Genomic DNA, 14397 nt, shown 5'->3' with positions numbered 1-14397 from the left:
GGGAAGCTGAGGGTGGTCATCAGAGATAGATGGGAGGGGCTGAGGGAAGCTGAGGGTGGTCATCAGAGATAGATGGGATGGGCTGAGGGGAGCTGAGGGTTGGGATGTGGAATTGGAGACTAGTGGGAGTGGAGTTGCTGGGTGGGGGATAGAATGACGGTCAAAGATAAAAGTATGAAAAAGGTCAGTTTGAATGACCCTGAGGGCAGTTTATACCAGTTTGCCCGAGGCTGATGCCGTGCAGGTGTTTGTACACATGCATATACACACACTCTCATTCAAATGCACATATACACGGACACACACCAGTAAATAGTGCCAGACATGCCCTCAAACATGTATAGTTTGCATTGATGTTATGATTTTAGTTGTCCTTGATGTCCTTTGTTTTTTGCATTGTTATTTTCTGTTTTCTTTTGTCTTTTCATTTTTTAGTTCATTTTCTTGGTTGTTGGTGCATTGGGGGGGGTTCTTGGGGAATGGAATAATACTTTATTTTTCTTTTAATTTTTTCTTGTGGGGGACTGTGGTCTCTGATGGTTGAGAGACAGCTCTTGGGGAACTGTGGGGGGGGTCTCTGATGGTTGAGAGACAGCTCTTGGGGAACTGTGGGGTGGGTCTCTGATGGTTGAGGGACAGCTCTTGGGGAACTGTGGGGGGGGTCTCTGATGGTTGAGGGACAGCTCTTGGGGAACTGTGGGGGGGGTCTCTGATGGTTGAGGGACAGCTCTTGGGGAACTGTGGGGGGGGTCTCTGATGGTTGAGGGACAGCTCTTGGGGAACTGTGGGGGGGGTCTCTGATGGTTGAGAGACAGCTCTTGGGGAACTGTGGGGGGGGGTCTCTGATGGTTGAGAGACAGCTCTTGGGGAACTGTGGGAGGGGTCTCTGATGGTTGAGAGACAGCTCTTGGGGAACTGTGGGGTGATCTTGGAGGGCTGGCGGTCGAAAGCTTGGGCTGGTGGCTGATGGACTGCTGATTTGGCTCCCCGTTTTTTGGCCTTGTGGGAGATCTGTCGACATGCCCTGGAGCAGGGCGTTGACCCTGGATGATTCTGTGTGTCTCTCTGAATGGGAGTCTGTTGGATGACTGGTGTGACGTTGATGTTGAGCGGCTTCACTGCAAGTAGATTGTATGTTTTGGATATTCAATAAAAAGAAAATGAAAAGAAAAACATCATACAGTAATATCTACCACATACGGTATATGTTCCACTGGCTGAGACAATAGGAGAATAAGCTCCCTGTAGGCATGGCGATAAGGTTATTATGGCCTGCGCTCCTACAGAAACTGGAAGCTAAACTAACCATGTGTTTCTCCAGTGAGCACAGCTCCTGGGCTCATGGTCGGTACGCTTCCTTGGCTTGTGATAATGTTTTGGAGCCAGAGAATTACTAGAGGAAGAAATGGTGTCTGCTTCCCAAATGGCACCCTATTCCTACACCCTATCCCCAGCGTGCTCTGGCCAAAAGTAGTGCACTATATAAAGAATAGGGTGCCGTTTTTTTGCTGCTTCCATTCACCCACCACCCCAAGCTAGGAACACTTCCCCACCAGTGATAACAGCAGCTACCTACCCAGTGGCAGTGGATCCCAACACAGCACTGCATGTCTGAACATCAGGTCCCAAATGGCAAACTATTCTCTCTATAATGAACAACCTTTGATCATAGGGATCTGGTCAAGGGGAAGTGGTTGCCATTTAGGACCCAACCTTAGTTTAGCCACTGTTTGTGTATTTAGCCCTGAAACCATACAGAGTCTACTTTGAAGTCAAATAGGGAGTAGAGCTTTACGCTAATCACATGCATTTGGAAGTAGAATCATCTCATAGCAGAGAATAACCACAATGTTATTTTTATTATCATGCCAGAGGCTACTGAGAATATTGTTTTATATTCACCTCATCGTAACTATTCTGAAGCCTTCAAGGGTCTGCATTAAGTAATACTCCTCGATAGGCTGAGAGCTACTTTCCAGGATATTTCAGGGACTGATCATTTCAGAGAGAGATCAGAGAGATCAGAGAGAGATCAGAGAGAGATCAGAGAGCTATCATAGATAGAGAAAGAGCAGATAGATAACATAGACAGATAGAGATCAGATAGAGATCAGCGACAAAGAAAGATCAGAGATAAGCGAGAGATCAGAGAGGGATCAGAGAGAGATCAGAGAGCTATCATAAACAGAGAAAGAGCAGAGAGATATAATAGACAGAGATCAGAGATAGTTCTGAGAGGGATCATTGAGAGAGAGAGAGAGGGATCAGAGAGAGATCAGAGAGAAATCACAGAGAGAGAGATAGAAAAGATACAATTGAAGTCAGAAATTTACATACACCTTAGCCAAATACAATTAAACTCAGTTTTTCACAATTCCTGACATTTAATCCTGGTAAAAATTCCCTGTTTTAGGTCAGTTAGGATTACCACTCTATTTTAAGAATGTGAAATGTCAGAATAATAGTAGAGAGAATATTTTTTTTTCAACAACTTTGGGGTCATTGTCCATTTGGAAGACGCATTTGGGACTTAACTTCCTGACTGATGTCTTGAGATGTTGCTTCAATATATCCACATAATTCTCCTTCCTCATGATGCCATCTATTTTGTGAAGAGCACCAGTCCCTCCTGCAGCAAAGCACCCCAACAACATGATCCTGCCCCCCCCCCCGTACTTCACGGTCGGGATGGTGCTCTTCGGCTTGCAAGCCTCCCCATTTTTCCTCCAAACTAACGATGGTCATTATGGCCAAAATATTATCTTTTTTTGTTTCATTAGATCAGAGGACATTTCTCCAAAAAAGTACGATCTTTATCCCCATGTGCAATTGCAAACAGCAGTCTGGCTTTTTTATTGGCGGTTTTGGATCAGTGGCTTCTTCCTTGCTGAGCGGCCTTTCAGGTTATGTCGATATAGGACTCTTTTTACTGTGAATATAGATACTTTTGTACCTGTTTCCTCCAGCCTCTTCACAAGGTCTTTTACTGTTGTTCTGGGATTGAGTTGCACTTTTCTCACCAAAGTACGTTCATCTCTAGGAGAAAGAACGCATCTCCTTCCTGAGCGGTATGACGGCTGCGTGGTCCCATGGTGTTTATACTTGCGTACTATTGTTTGTACAGATGAATGTGGTACCTTCAGGCGTTTGGAAATTGCTCCAAAAGATGAACCAGACTTGTGGAGGTCTACAATACACTTCTGATTTTCCCATGATGTCAAGCAAAGAGGCACTGAGTTTGAAGGTAGGCCTTGAAATACATCCACAGGTACACCTCCAGTTGACTCAAATGATGTAAATTAGCCTATCAGAGGCTTATAAAGCCATTACATAATTTTCTGGAATTTTCCAAGCTGTTTAAAGACACAGTCAACTTAGTGTATGTAAACTTCTGACCAACTGGAATTGTGATACAGTGAATTATAAGTGAAATTGGACTAGTAACTGAAAGGTTGCAAGTTCGAATCCCCGAGTTGACAAGGTACAAATGTGTCGTTCTTCCCCTGAACAAGGCAGTTAACCCACTGTTCCTAGGCCGTCATTGTAAATAAATGTGTACAACGTAAAACACCAAATAATGCATGCAGAGCAGAATAAGTCCGATACCAGCTAATTATAAAAAAAACAGAAAAGAGCCGTTAACCTGTTTGGGCTGCAGGGGCAGTATTGAGTAGCCGGATAAAAGGTGCCCATTTCAAACGGCCTCGTACTCAATTCTTGCTTGCATAATATGCATATTATTATTACTATTGGATAGAAAACGCTCTCTAGTTTCTAAAACCGTTTGAATTATATCTGTGAGTAAAACAGAACTCATTTTGCAGCAAACTTCCTGACAGGAAGTGGAAAATCTGAAATCGATGCTCTGTTCTAGGGCCTGCCTATAAATGTCCTTGATATATATCAGTATACATGCACTTCATACGTCTTCCACTAGATGTCGACAGGCAGTGAGAGAAGAAATGGAGTGTATAACTTGATCTGGGGTCGAATAAAAGCTCTTTGTATGACGTGTCACCAGTTTCCTGTTTTCTGGAGAGCGCGTGAAGGGACCTGGTATTGCCTTCTGTACAGCTGTCGTTATAGACGACTAATATCTCCGGCTTTGATTTTATTTGATACATGTGACAATATCATCGTAAAGTATGTTTTTTCAATATAGTTTTTTTAGATTATTGAAATTTTTCCGGGACGTTAGGCGTGTTGCTTTGTCTGCGTATGTTCAGGAAGGAGAGCTTCGCGCCACTTTGCTAGCTTTCCGTGCTAATTGACTGGAGAAGAGGTCATTCTAAATCCAAACAACGATTGTTCCCGACAAAGGACCCCTTGTACAACATTCTGATGAAAGATCATCAAAAGTAGGACCCATTTTATGATGATATTTCATATATCTGTCGTACATGTGAACTAGTAGTTTGCGGCCAGGTTTTGGGCACGCTCTCGCCATAACGTAAACTGCATATCGTAATGAAGTTATTTTTAGAATTCTAACACGGTGATTGCATTAAGAACTAGTGTATCTATCATTTCCTATACAACATGTATTTTTTAGTTATGTTTATGAATAGCTATTTGGTCAGAATATGTGTGTCAGAAAAAGTGTCAGTAAAATATCCGGACGTTGTGGGAAAAAGATGCTACGTTAGCACAATGCATAACCACTGATTTCAGCTCTAAATATGCAAATTTTCGAACAAAACATAAGTGTATGTATAACCTGATGTTATAGGACTGTCATCTGATGAAGCTTATCAATATAAAACATCTCTGGAGAGACCTGAAAATAGCTGTACAGCAACGCTCCCCATCCAACCTGACAGAGCTTGAGAGGATCTGCAGAGAAGAATGGGAGAAACTCCCCAAATACAGGTGTGCCAAGCTTGTAGCATCAAACCCAAGAAGATTGACCTTATGGGGTATTGTGATGTCATTAAGGGGTATTGTGATATCATTAAGGGGTATTGGAATGTCATTATGGGGTATTGTGATGTCATTAAGGGGTATTGTGACGTCATTATGGGGTATTGAGACGTCATTACGGGGTATTGGGATGTTATTATGGGGTATTGTGATGTCATTATGGGGTATTGGGATGTCATTATGGGGTATTGGGATGTCATTATGGGGCATTGGGATGTCATTATGGGGTATTGGGATGTCATTATGGGGTATTGGGATGTCATTATGGGGTATTGGGATGTCATTATGGGGTATTGGGATGTCATTATGGGGTATTGTGATGTCATTATGGGGTATTGCGATGTCATTATGGGGTATTGCGATGTCATTATGGGGTATTGGGATGTCATTATGGGGTATTGTGATGTCATTATGGGGTATTGTGATGTCATTACGGGGTATTGTGATGTCATTACGGGGTATTGTGATGTCATTATGGGGTATTGGGATGTCATTATGGGGTATTGTGATGTCATTATGGGGTATTGGGATGTCATTATGGGGTATTGGGATGTCATTATGGGGTATTGTGATGTCATTATGGGGTATTGTGATGTCATTATGGGGTATTGGGATGTCATTATGGGGTATTGTGATGTCATTATGGGGTATTGTGATGTCATTATGGGGTATTGTGATGTCATTATGGGGTATTGGGATGTCATTATGGGGTATTGTGATGTCATTATGGGGTATTGGGATGTCATTATGGGGTATTGTGTGTAGATTGATGAGGACAAAACAATATTCATTCACTTTTAGAATAAGGCTGTAAAGTAACAAAATGTGGAAAAAGTCAAGGGGCCTGAATACTTTCCGAATGCACTATATATATATAGGGGAAGGTAAATTATGCAGACAATTACATTGATGGGAGCCACAATCTATCTGCAATATTAAAGCTGATCTACCCCCCCCCAAAATAAGTAAAATAATAATAGAGATGGCTACCCAAAGAGGAGCGTCTATGTGGTCACCGCATGACACAGGGAGGTACAGTGTGCTTTCTCCTCTACTGTGAGAAATACTACCAAATAAGATCATTTTTCTTCAAGAAAATATCTCAATCAATTCTAAACTTCTGTGCATTTACCAATGACATAAAGCTGGGAATGATTGTGGGTGAGGGAGAAACCCCAAAAATTACTGCTAGCTAGTATGTGATGGTGGGTGAGGGAGAAACCCCACATATTACTGCTAGATAGTATGTGATGGTGGGTGAGGGAGAAACCCCACATATTACTGCTAGATAGTATGTGATGGTGGGTGAGGGAGAAACCACACATATTACTGCTAGATAGTATGTGATGGTGGGTGAGGGAGGAACTGTCACGTCTGCTCCCGCTCTTCCCCTCCCCCTGGCGCTTGAGGGCGCCAGAATGCCTTGTATCACTCACTCCTGCCATCCATCACGTACACCTGCCTTTCCTCGTCACGCGCATCAGCGTTATTGGACTCACCTGGACTCTCTTATCACCTGTTCATTTCCTCCCCTATATGTGTCAGTTCCCCAGCTCTGTTCCCCGCTTCTGCATTGATTGTTTTTCTGTTTGCTAAGCTGTTTATGTCTCGTTCCATGTCCGTTATTTATTAGATGTTACTCCCCGTACCTGCTTCGTCTCTCCAGCGTCATCCTTGTGATAGATCGTGACAGAATGCAAAAGCCATCACACGAAGCATCGGGGAGTACTGGCGTTCTGGTTGGTATAGTGGCATCGGCTCTGGGTAACCACCGATGGAACCGGGGGTGCCTAGCCTGCTCGTCGGGCTTCCACGCCCTAGCAGGCTCGAGAGGTTTCCTTGCCCCGGTTGGCTCGGATGGCGCCCATCCCACGTCGGGCCTCAGCTGGATCGTCAGTTCTTGTCTGCCCAGGAGTTTTTTTGTTTATTTGTTTTGTCGGTGACGTCGGGGGTGGATTCTGCCGCCGATGGAACCGGGGGTGCCTAAGCCAGCCCGTCGAGCTTTCATGCCCTGGCTGGCTCGAGAGGTTTCATTGCCTCGGTTGGCTCGGTGGCTTCCCATCCCACGTCACAATCCACCGGATCATCGGGTTTCCTCAGCGGGATCGACAGGCGTCTGGACTCAGCCGGATCGTCAGGCTCCCATGCCTCAGCCGGCTCGCCAGGCTCTCACACTCCAGCCGGTTCGTGGTGCTTCCACGCCTCAACCGGCTTGCCCAGCGCCCATGTCTCGGCCTGTTTGCCCAGGTGGGACGCCGGGTGGCGCCCCTAGTGGGGGGGTACTGTCACGTCTGCTCCCGCTCTTCCCCTCCCCCTGGCGCTTGAGGGCGCCAGAATGCCTTGTATCACTCACTCCTGCCATCCATCACGTACACCTGCCTTTCCTCGTCACGCGCATCAGCGTTATTGGACTCACCTGGACTCTCTTATCACCTGTTCATTTCCTCCCCTATATGTGTCAGTTCCCCAGCTCTGTTCCCCGCTTCTGCATTGATTGTTTTTCTGTTTGCTAAGCTGTTTATGTCTCGTTCCATGTCCGTTATTTATTAGATGTTACTCCCCGTACCTGCTTCGTCTCTCCAGCGTCATCCTTGTGATAGATCGTGACAGGAACCTCACATATTACTGCTAGATAGTATGTGATGGTGGGTGAGGGAGAAACCACACACATTACTGCTAGATAGTATGTGATGGTGGGTGAGGGAGAAACCCCACATATTACTGCTAGATAGTATGTGATTGCCATAGTCAGAGGGAGAAACATTACTGCTAGATAGTATGTGATGGTGGGTGAGGGAGGAACCTCACATATTACTGCTAGATAGTATGTGATGGTGGGTGAGGGAGAAACCACACATATTACTGCTAGATAGTATGTGATTGCCATAGTCAGAGGGACATCCCATGACCATTCATTCCCTAAAGTATTTACATTGTATATAACGTACAAGTCATACATAGTGGAACCATCATCCATGTAGGTTTTATTGTTTATTTATTAGCAATTCACAATTTGATATGTTTCATTTAAATAGACCAAAGATTCCAAAATACAAAAGCAGTAGTTTTGTACCTGTATACATGATTATACACTGATGCCATTATTATTACTCCTGAAATGGACTGGATTTCATTATCCTCATTGCATTGTACTGTATTTACTGAAATGCTGTACCACTGTAGTGCTTTGGCAATATCTACAAATTGTATTTAATGCCAATAAACCAATCTGAATTTGAGATCAGAGAGAGAGATCAGAGAGAGATCATAGAGAAGGTCGGAGAGAAGGTTGGAGAGAGATCAGAGAGAAGGTCGGAGAGAAGGTTGGAGAGAGATCAGAGAGAAGGTCGGAGAGAAGGTTGGAGAGAGATCAGAGAGGTCAGAGAGAGAGAGATCAGAGAGAGAGAGAGAGATACTCACAGGTAAACTGTAGCAGTGCATCCCGACTCAGGACCGTCCCGTAGTTGTTCTCTGCCTTACACTGGTATCTCCCATAGTCTGCCGTCTCACTGGCGTTGGTTATTATCAAGTTGCCGTCGATCAAGCTGTAACGGTGAACTGCCTCAATATCCACTTCTGTTCCATTGATAAACCAACTGCAGAGAGACAAAGATCACATATAAATGTCTTGACACAAAAAGACCATCTGATGTTTTGATTTGAATGAATTTGAACAGATAGAGACGTAAAAGGGTTTATTGTCACATCCACCAGGTTGTTTACAGGGTCAGCCATATTAGTATGATAGGTGTTGTTGTACAGGGTCAGTCATGGTAGTATGATAGGTGTTGTTTTACAGGGTCAGTCATAGTAGTATGATAGGTGTTGTTTTACAGGGTCAGTCATAGTAGTATGATAGGTGTTGTTTTACAGGGTCAGTCATAGTAGTATGATAGGTGTTGTTTTACAGGGTCAGTCATAGTAGTATGATAGGTGTTGTTTTACAGGGTCAGTCATAGTAGTATGATAGGTGTTGTTTTACAGGGTCAGTCATAGTAGTATGATAGGTGTTGTTTACAGGGTCAGTCATAGTAGTATGATCAGTGTTGTTTACAGGGTCAGTCATAGTAGTATGATAGGTGTTGTTTTACAGGGTCATAGTAGTATGATAGGTGTTGTTTTACAGGGTCAGTCATAGTAGTATGATAGGTGTTGTTTTACAGGGTCAGTCATAGTAGTATGATAGGTGTTGTTTTACAGGGTCAGTCATAGTAGTATGATAGGTGTTGTTGTACAGGGTCAGTCATAGTAGTATGATAGGTGTTGTTTTACAGGGTCAGTCATAGTAGTATGATTGGTGTTGTTTTACAGGGTCAGTCATAGTAGTATGATAGGTGTTGTTTACAGGGTCAGTCATAGTAGTATGATAGGTGTTGTTTTACAGGGTCAGTCATAGTAGTATGATAGGTGTTGTTTTACAGGGTCATAGTAGTATGATAGGTGTTGTTTACAGGGTCAGTCATAGTAGTATGATAGGTGTTGTTTTACAGGGTCAGCCATAGTAGTATGATAGGTGTTGTTTTACAGGGTCATAGTAGTATGATAGGTGTTGTTTTACAGGGTCAGTCATAGTAGTATGATAGGTGTTGTTTTACAGGGTCAGTCATAGTAGTATGATAGGTGTTGTTTTACAGGGTCAGTCATAGTAGTATGATAGGTGGTGTTTTACAGGGTCAGTCATAGTAGTATGATAGGTGTTGTTGTATAGGGTCAGTCATAGTAGTATGATAGGTGTTGTTTTACAGGGTCATAGTAGTATGATAGGTGTTGTTTTACAGGGTCAGTCATAGTAGTATGATAGGTGTTGTTTTACAGGGTCAGTCATAGTAGTATGATAGGTGTTGTTTTACAGGGTCAGCCATAGTAGTATGATAGGTGTTGTTTTACAGGGTCAGTCATAGTAGTATGATAGGTGTTGTTGTACAGGGTCAGCCATAGTAGTATGATAGGTGTTGTTATACAGGGTCAGCCATAGTAGTATGATAGGTGTTGTTTTACAGGGTCAGTCATAGTAGTATGATAGGTGTTGTTTTACAGGGTCAGTCATAGTAGTATGATAGGTTGTTTACAGGGTCAGCCATAGTAGTATGATAGGTGTTGTTTTACAGGGTCAGCCATAGTAGTATGATAGGTGGTGTTTTACAGGGTCAGTCATAGTAGTATGATAGGTGTTGTTTTACAGGGTCAGTCATAGTAGTATGATAGGTGTTGTTTTACAGGGTCAGTCATAGTAGTATGATAGGTGTTGTTTTACAGGGTCAGCCATAGTAGTATGATAGGTGTTGTTTTACAGGGTCAGTCATAGTAGTATGATAGGTGTTGTTTTACAGGGTCAGTCATAGTAGTATGATAGGTGTTGTTTTACAGGGTCAGTCATAGTAGTATGATAGGTGTTGTTTTACAGGGTCAGTCATAGTAGTATGATAGGTGTTGTTTTACAGGGTCAGCCATAGTAGTATGATAGGTGTTGTTTACAGGGTCGGCCATAGTAGTATGATAGGTGTTGTTTTACAGGGTCAGTCATAGTAGTATGATAGGTGGTGTTTTACAGGGTCAGTCATAGTAGTATGATTGGTGTTGTTTTACAGGGTCAGTCATAGTAGTATGATAGGTGTTGTTTACAGGGTCAGTCATAGTAGTATGATCAGTGTTGTTTACAGGGTCAGTCATAGTAGTATGATAGGTGTTGTTTTACAGGGTCAGTCATAGTAGTATGATAGGTGTTGTTTTACAGGGTCAGTCATAGTAGTATGATAGGTGTTGTTTACAGGGTCAGTCATAGTAGTATGATAGGTGTTGTTTTACAGGGTCAGTCATAGTAGTATGATAGGTGTTGTTTTACAGGGTCAGTCATAGTAGTTTGATAGCTGCCTTGTAATGTGTTGTTTTACAGGGTCAGTCATAGTAGTATGATAGGTGTTGTTTTACAGGGTCAGTCATAGTAGTATGATAGGTGTTGTTTTACAGGGTCAGTCATAGTAGTATGATAGGTGTTGTTTTACAGGGTCAGTCATAGTAGTATGATAGGTGTTGTTTACAGGGTCAGTCATAGTAGTATGATCAGTGTTGTTTACAGGGTCAGTCATAGTAGTATGATAGGTGTTGTTTTACAGGGTCATAGTAGTATGATAGGTGTTGTTTTACAGGGTCAGTCATAGTAGTATGATAGGTGTTGTTTTACAGGATCAGTCATAGTAGTATGATAGGTGTTGTTTTACAGGGTCAGTCATAGTAGTATGATAGGTGTTGTTGTACAGGGTCAGTCATAGTAGTATGATAGGTGTTGTTTTACAGGGTCAGTCATAGTAGTATGATAGGTGTTGTTTTACAGGGTCAGTCATAGTAGTATGATAGGTGTTGTTTACAGGGTCAGTCATAGTAGTATGATAGGTGTTGTTTTACAGGGTCAGTCATAGTAGTATGATAGGTGTTGTTTTACAGGGTCATAGTAGTATGATAGGTGTTGTTTACAGGGTCAGCCATAGTAGTATGATAGGTGTTGTTTTACAGGGTCAGCCATAGTAGTATGATAGGTGTTGTTTTACAGGGTCATAGTAGTATGATAGGTGTTGTTTTACAGGGTCAGTCATAGTAGTATGATAGGTGTTGTTTTACAGGGTCAGTCATAGTAGTATGATAGGTGTTGTTTTACAGGGTCAGTCATAGTAGTATGATAGGTGGTGTTTTACAGGGTCAGTCATAGTAGTATGATAGGTGTTGTTGTATAGGGTCAGTCATAGTAGTATGATAGGTGTTGTTTTACAGGGTCATAGTAGTATGATAGGTGTTGTTTTACAGGGTCAGTCATAGTAGTATGATAGGTGTTGTTTTACAGGGTCAGTTCTAGTAGTATGATAGGTGTTGTTTTACAGGGTCAGCCATAGTAGTATGATAGGTGTTGTTTTACAGGGTCAGTCATAGTAGTATGATAGGTGTTGTTGTACAGGGTCAGCCATAGTAGTATGATAGGTGTTGTTTTACAGGGTCAGTCATAGTAGTATGATAGGTGTTGTTTTACAGGGTCAGTCATAGTAGTATGATAGGTGTTGTTGTACAGGGTCAGCCATAGTAGTATGATAGGTGTTGTTATACAGGGTCAGCCATAGTAGTATGATAGGTGTTGTTTTACAGGGTCAGTCATAGTAGTATGATAGGTGTTGTTTTACAGGGTCAGTCATAGTAGTATGATAGGTTGTTTACAGGGTCAGCCATAGTAGTATGATAGGTGTTGTTTTACAGGGTCAGCCATAGTAGTATGATAGGTGGTGTTTTACAGGGTCAGTCATAGTAGTATGATAGGTGTTGTTTTACAGGGTCAGTCATAGTAGTATGATAGGTGTTGTTTTACAGGGTCAGTCATAGTAGTATGATAGGTGTTGTTTTACAGGGTCAGTCATAGTAGTATGATAGGTGTTGTTTTACAGGGTCATAGTAGTATGATAGGTGTTGTTTTACAGGGTCAGTCATAGTAGTATGATAGGTGTTGTTTTACAGGGTCAGTCATAGTAGTATGATAGGTGTTGTTTTACAGGGTCAGTCATAGTAGTATGATAGGTGTTGTTTTACAGGGTCAGCCATAGTAGTATGATAGGTGTTGTTTTACAGGGTCAGTCATAGTAGTATGATAGGTGTTGTTGTACAGGGTCAGCCATAGTAGTATGATAGGTTGTTTACAGGGTCAGCCATAGTAGTATGATAGGTGTTGTTTTACAGGGTCAGTCATAGTAGTATGATAGGTGTTGTTGTACAGGGTCAGCCATAGTAGTATGATAGGTGTTGTTATACAGGGTCAGCCATAGTAGTATGATAGGTGTTGTTTTACAGGGTCAGTCATAGTAGTATGATAGGTGTTGTTTTACAGGGTCAGTCATAGTAGTATGATAGGTGTTGTTTTACAGGGTCAGCCATAGTAGTATGATAGGTGTTGTTTTACAGGGTCAGTCATAGTAGTATGATAGGTGTTGTTTTACAGGGTCAGTCATAGTAGTATGATAGGTGTTGTTTTACAGGGTCAGCCATAGTAGTATGATAGGTGTTGTTTTACAGGGTCAGTCATAGTAGTATGATAGGTGTTGTTGTACAGGGTCAGCCATAGTAGTATGATAGGTTGTTTACAGGGTCAGCCATAGTAGTATGATAGGTGTTGTTTTACAGGGTCAGTCATAGTAGTATGATAGGTGTTGTTGTACAGGGTCAGCCATAGTAGTATGATAGGTGTTGTTATACAGGGTCAGCCATAGTAGTATGATAGGTGTTGTTTTACAGGGTCAGTCATAGTAGTATGATAGGTGTTGTTGTATAGGGTCAGTCATAGTAGTATGATAGGTGTTGTTTTACAGGGTCATAGTAGTATGATAGGTGTTGTTTTACAGGGTCAGTCATAGTAGTATGATAGGTGTTGTTTTACAGGGTCAGTTCTAGTAGTATGATAGGTGTTGTTTTACAGGGTCAGCCATAGTAGTATGATAGGTGTTGTTTTACAGGGTCAGTCATAGTAGTATGATAGGTGTTGTTGTACAGGGTCAGCCATAGTAGTATGATAGGTGTTGTTTTACAGGGTCAGTCATAGTAGTATGATAGGTGTTGTTTTACAGGGTCAGTCATAGTAGTATGATAGGTGTTGTTGTACAGGGTCAGCCATAGTAGTATGATAGGTGTTGTTATACAGGGTCAGCCATAGTAGTATGATAGGTGTTGTTTTACAGGGTCAGTCATAGTAGTATGATAGGTGTTGTTTTACAGGGTCAGTCATAGTAGTATGATAGGTTGTTTACAGGGTCAGCCATAGTAGTATGATAGGTGTTGTTTTACAGGGTCAGCCATAGTAGTATGATAGGTGGTGTTTTACAGGGTCAGTCATAGTAGTATGATAGGTGTTGTTTTACAGGGTCAGTCATAGTAGTATGATAGGTGTTGTTTTACAGGGTCAGTCATAGTAGTATGATAGGTGTTGTTTTACAGGGTCAGTCATAGTAGTATGATAGGTGTTGTTTTACAGGGTCATAGTAGTATGATAGGTGTTGTTTTACAGGGTCAGTCATAGTAGTATGATAGGTGTTGTTTTACAGGGTCAGTCATAGTAGTATGATAGGTGTTGTTTTACAGGGTCAGTCATAGTAGTATGATAGGTGTTGTTTTACAGGGTCAGCCATAGTAGTATGATAGGTGTTGTTTTACAGGGTCAGTCATAGTAGTATGATAGGTGTTGTTGTACAGGGTCAGCCATAGTAGTATGATAGGTTGTTTACAGGGTCAGCCATAGTAGTATGATAGGTGTTGTTTTACAGGGTCAGTCATAGTAGTATGATAGGTGTTGTTGTACAGGGTCAGCCATAGTAGTATGATAGGTGTTGTTATACAGGGTCAGCCATAGTAGTATGATAGGTGTTGTTTTACAGGGTCAGTCATAGTAGTATGATAGGTGTTGTTTTACAGGGTCAGTCATAGTAGTATGATAGGTGTTGTTTACAGGGTCAG

The 14397-nt window shown here is 42.2% G+C and overlaps 1 protein-coding gene across 4 annotated transcripts in view; it reads right to left on the bottom strand.

Moving 5' to 3' along the window:
- Window positions 1-14397, bottom strand: part of LOC129831624 (contactin-5-like) — an 804231-nt gene that overhangs the window by 327565 nt on the left and 462269 nt on the right. For all 4 annotated transcript variants that reach the window (XM_055894962.1, XM_055894963.1, XM_055894964.1 and 1 more), the window contains one exon: window positions 8341-8516. In XM_055894962.1, coding sequence (XP_055750937.1) covers window positions 8341-8516 — 176 coding nt within the window. The remainder of the gene's footprint in view (window positions 1-8340; window positions 8517-14397) is intronic.

This window comes from Salvelinus fontinalis, chromosome 33, assembly GCF_029448725.1.
Source record: "Salvelinus fontinalis isolate EN_2023a chromosome 33, ASM2944872v1, whole genome shotgun sequence".
NCBI classification, from domain to species: domain Eukaryota; kingdom Metazoa; phylum Chordata; class Actinopteri; order Salmoniformes; family Salmonidae; genus Salvelinus; species Salvelinus fontinalis.
Note: the sequence above shows the minus strand (reverse complement) of the source record. Positions and strands in the feature narration are given on the sequence as shown.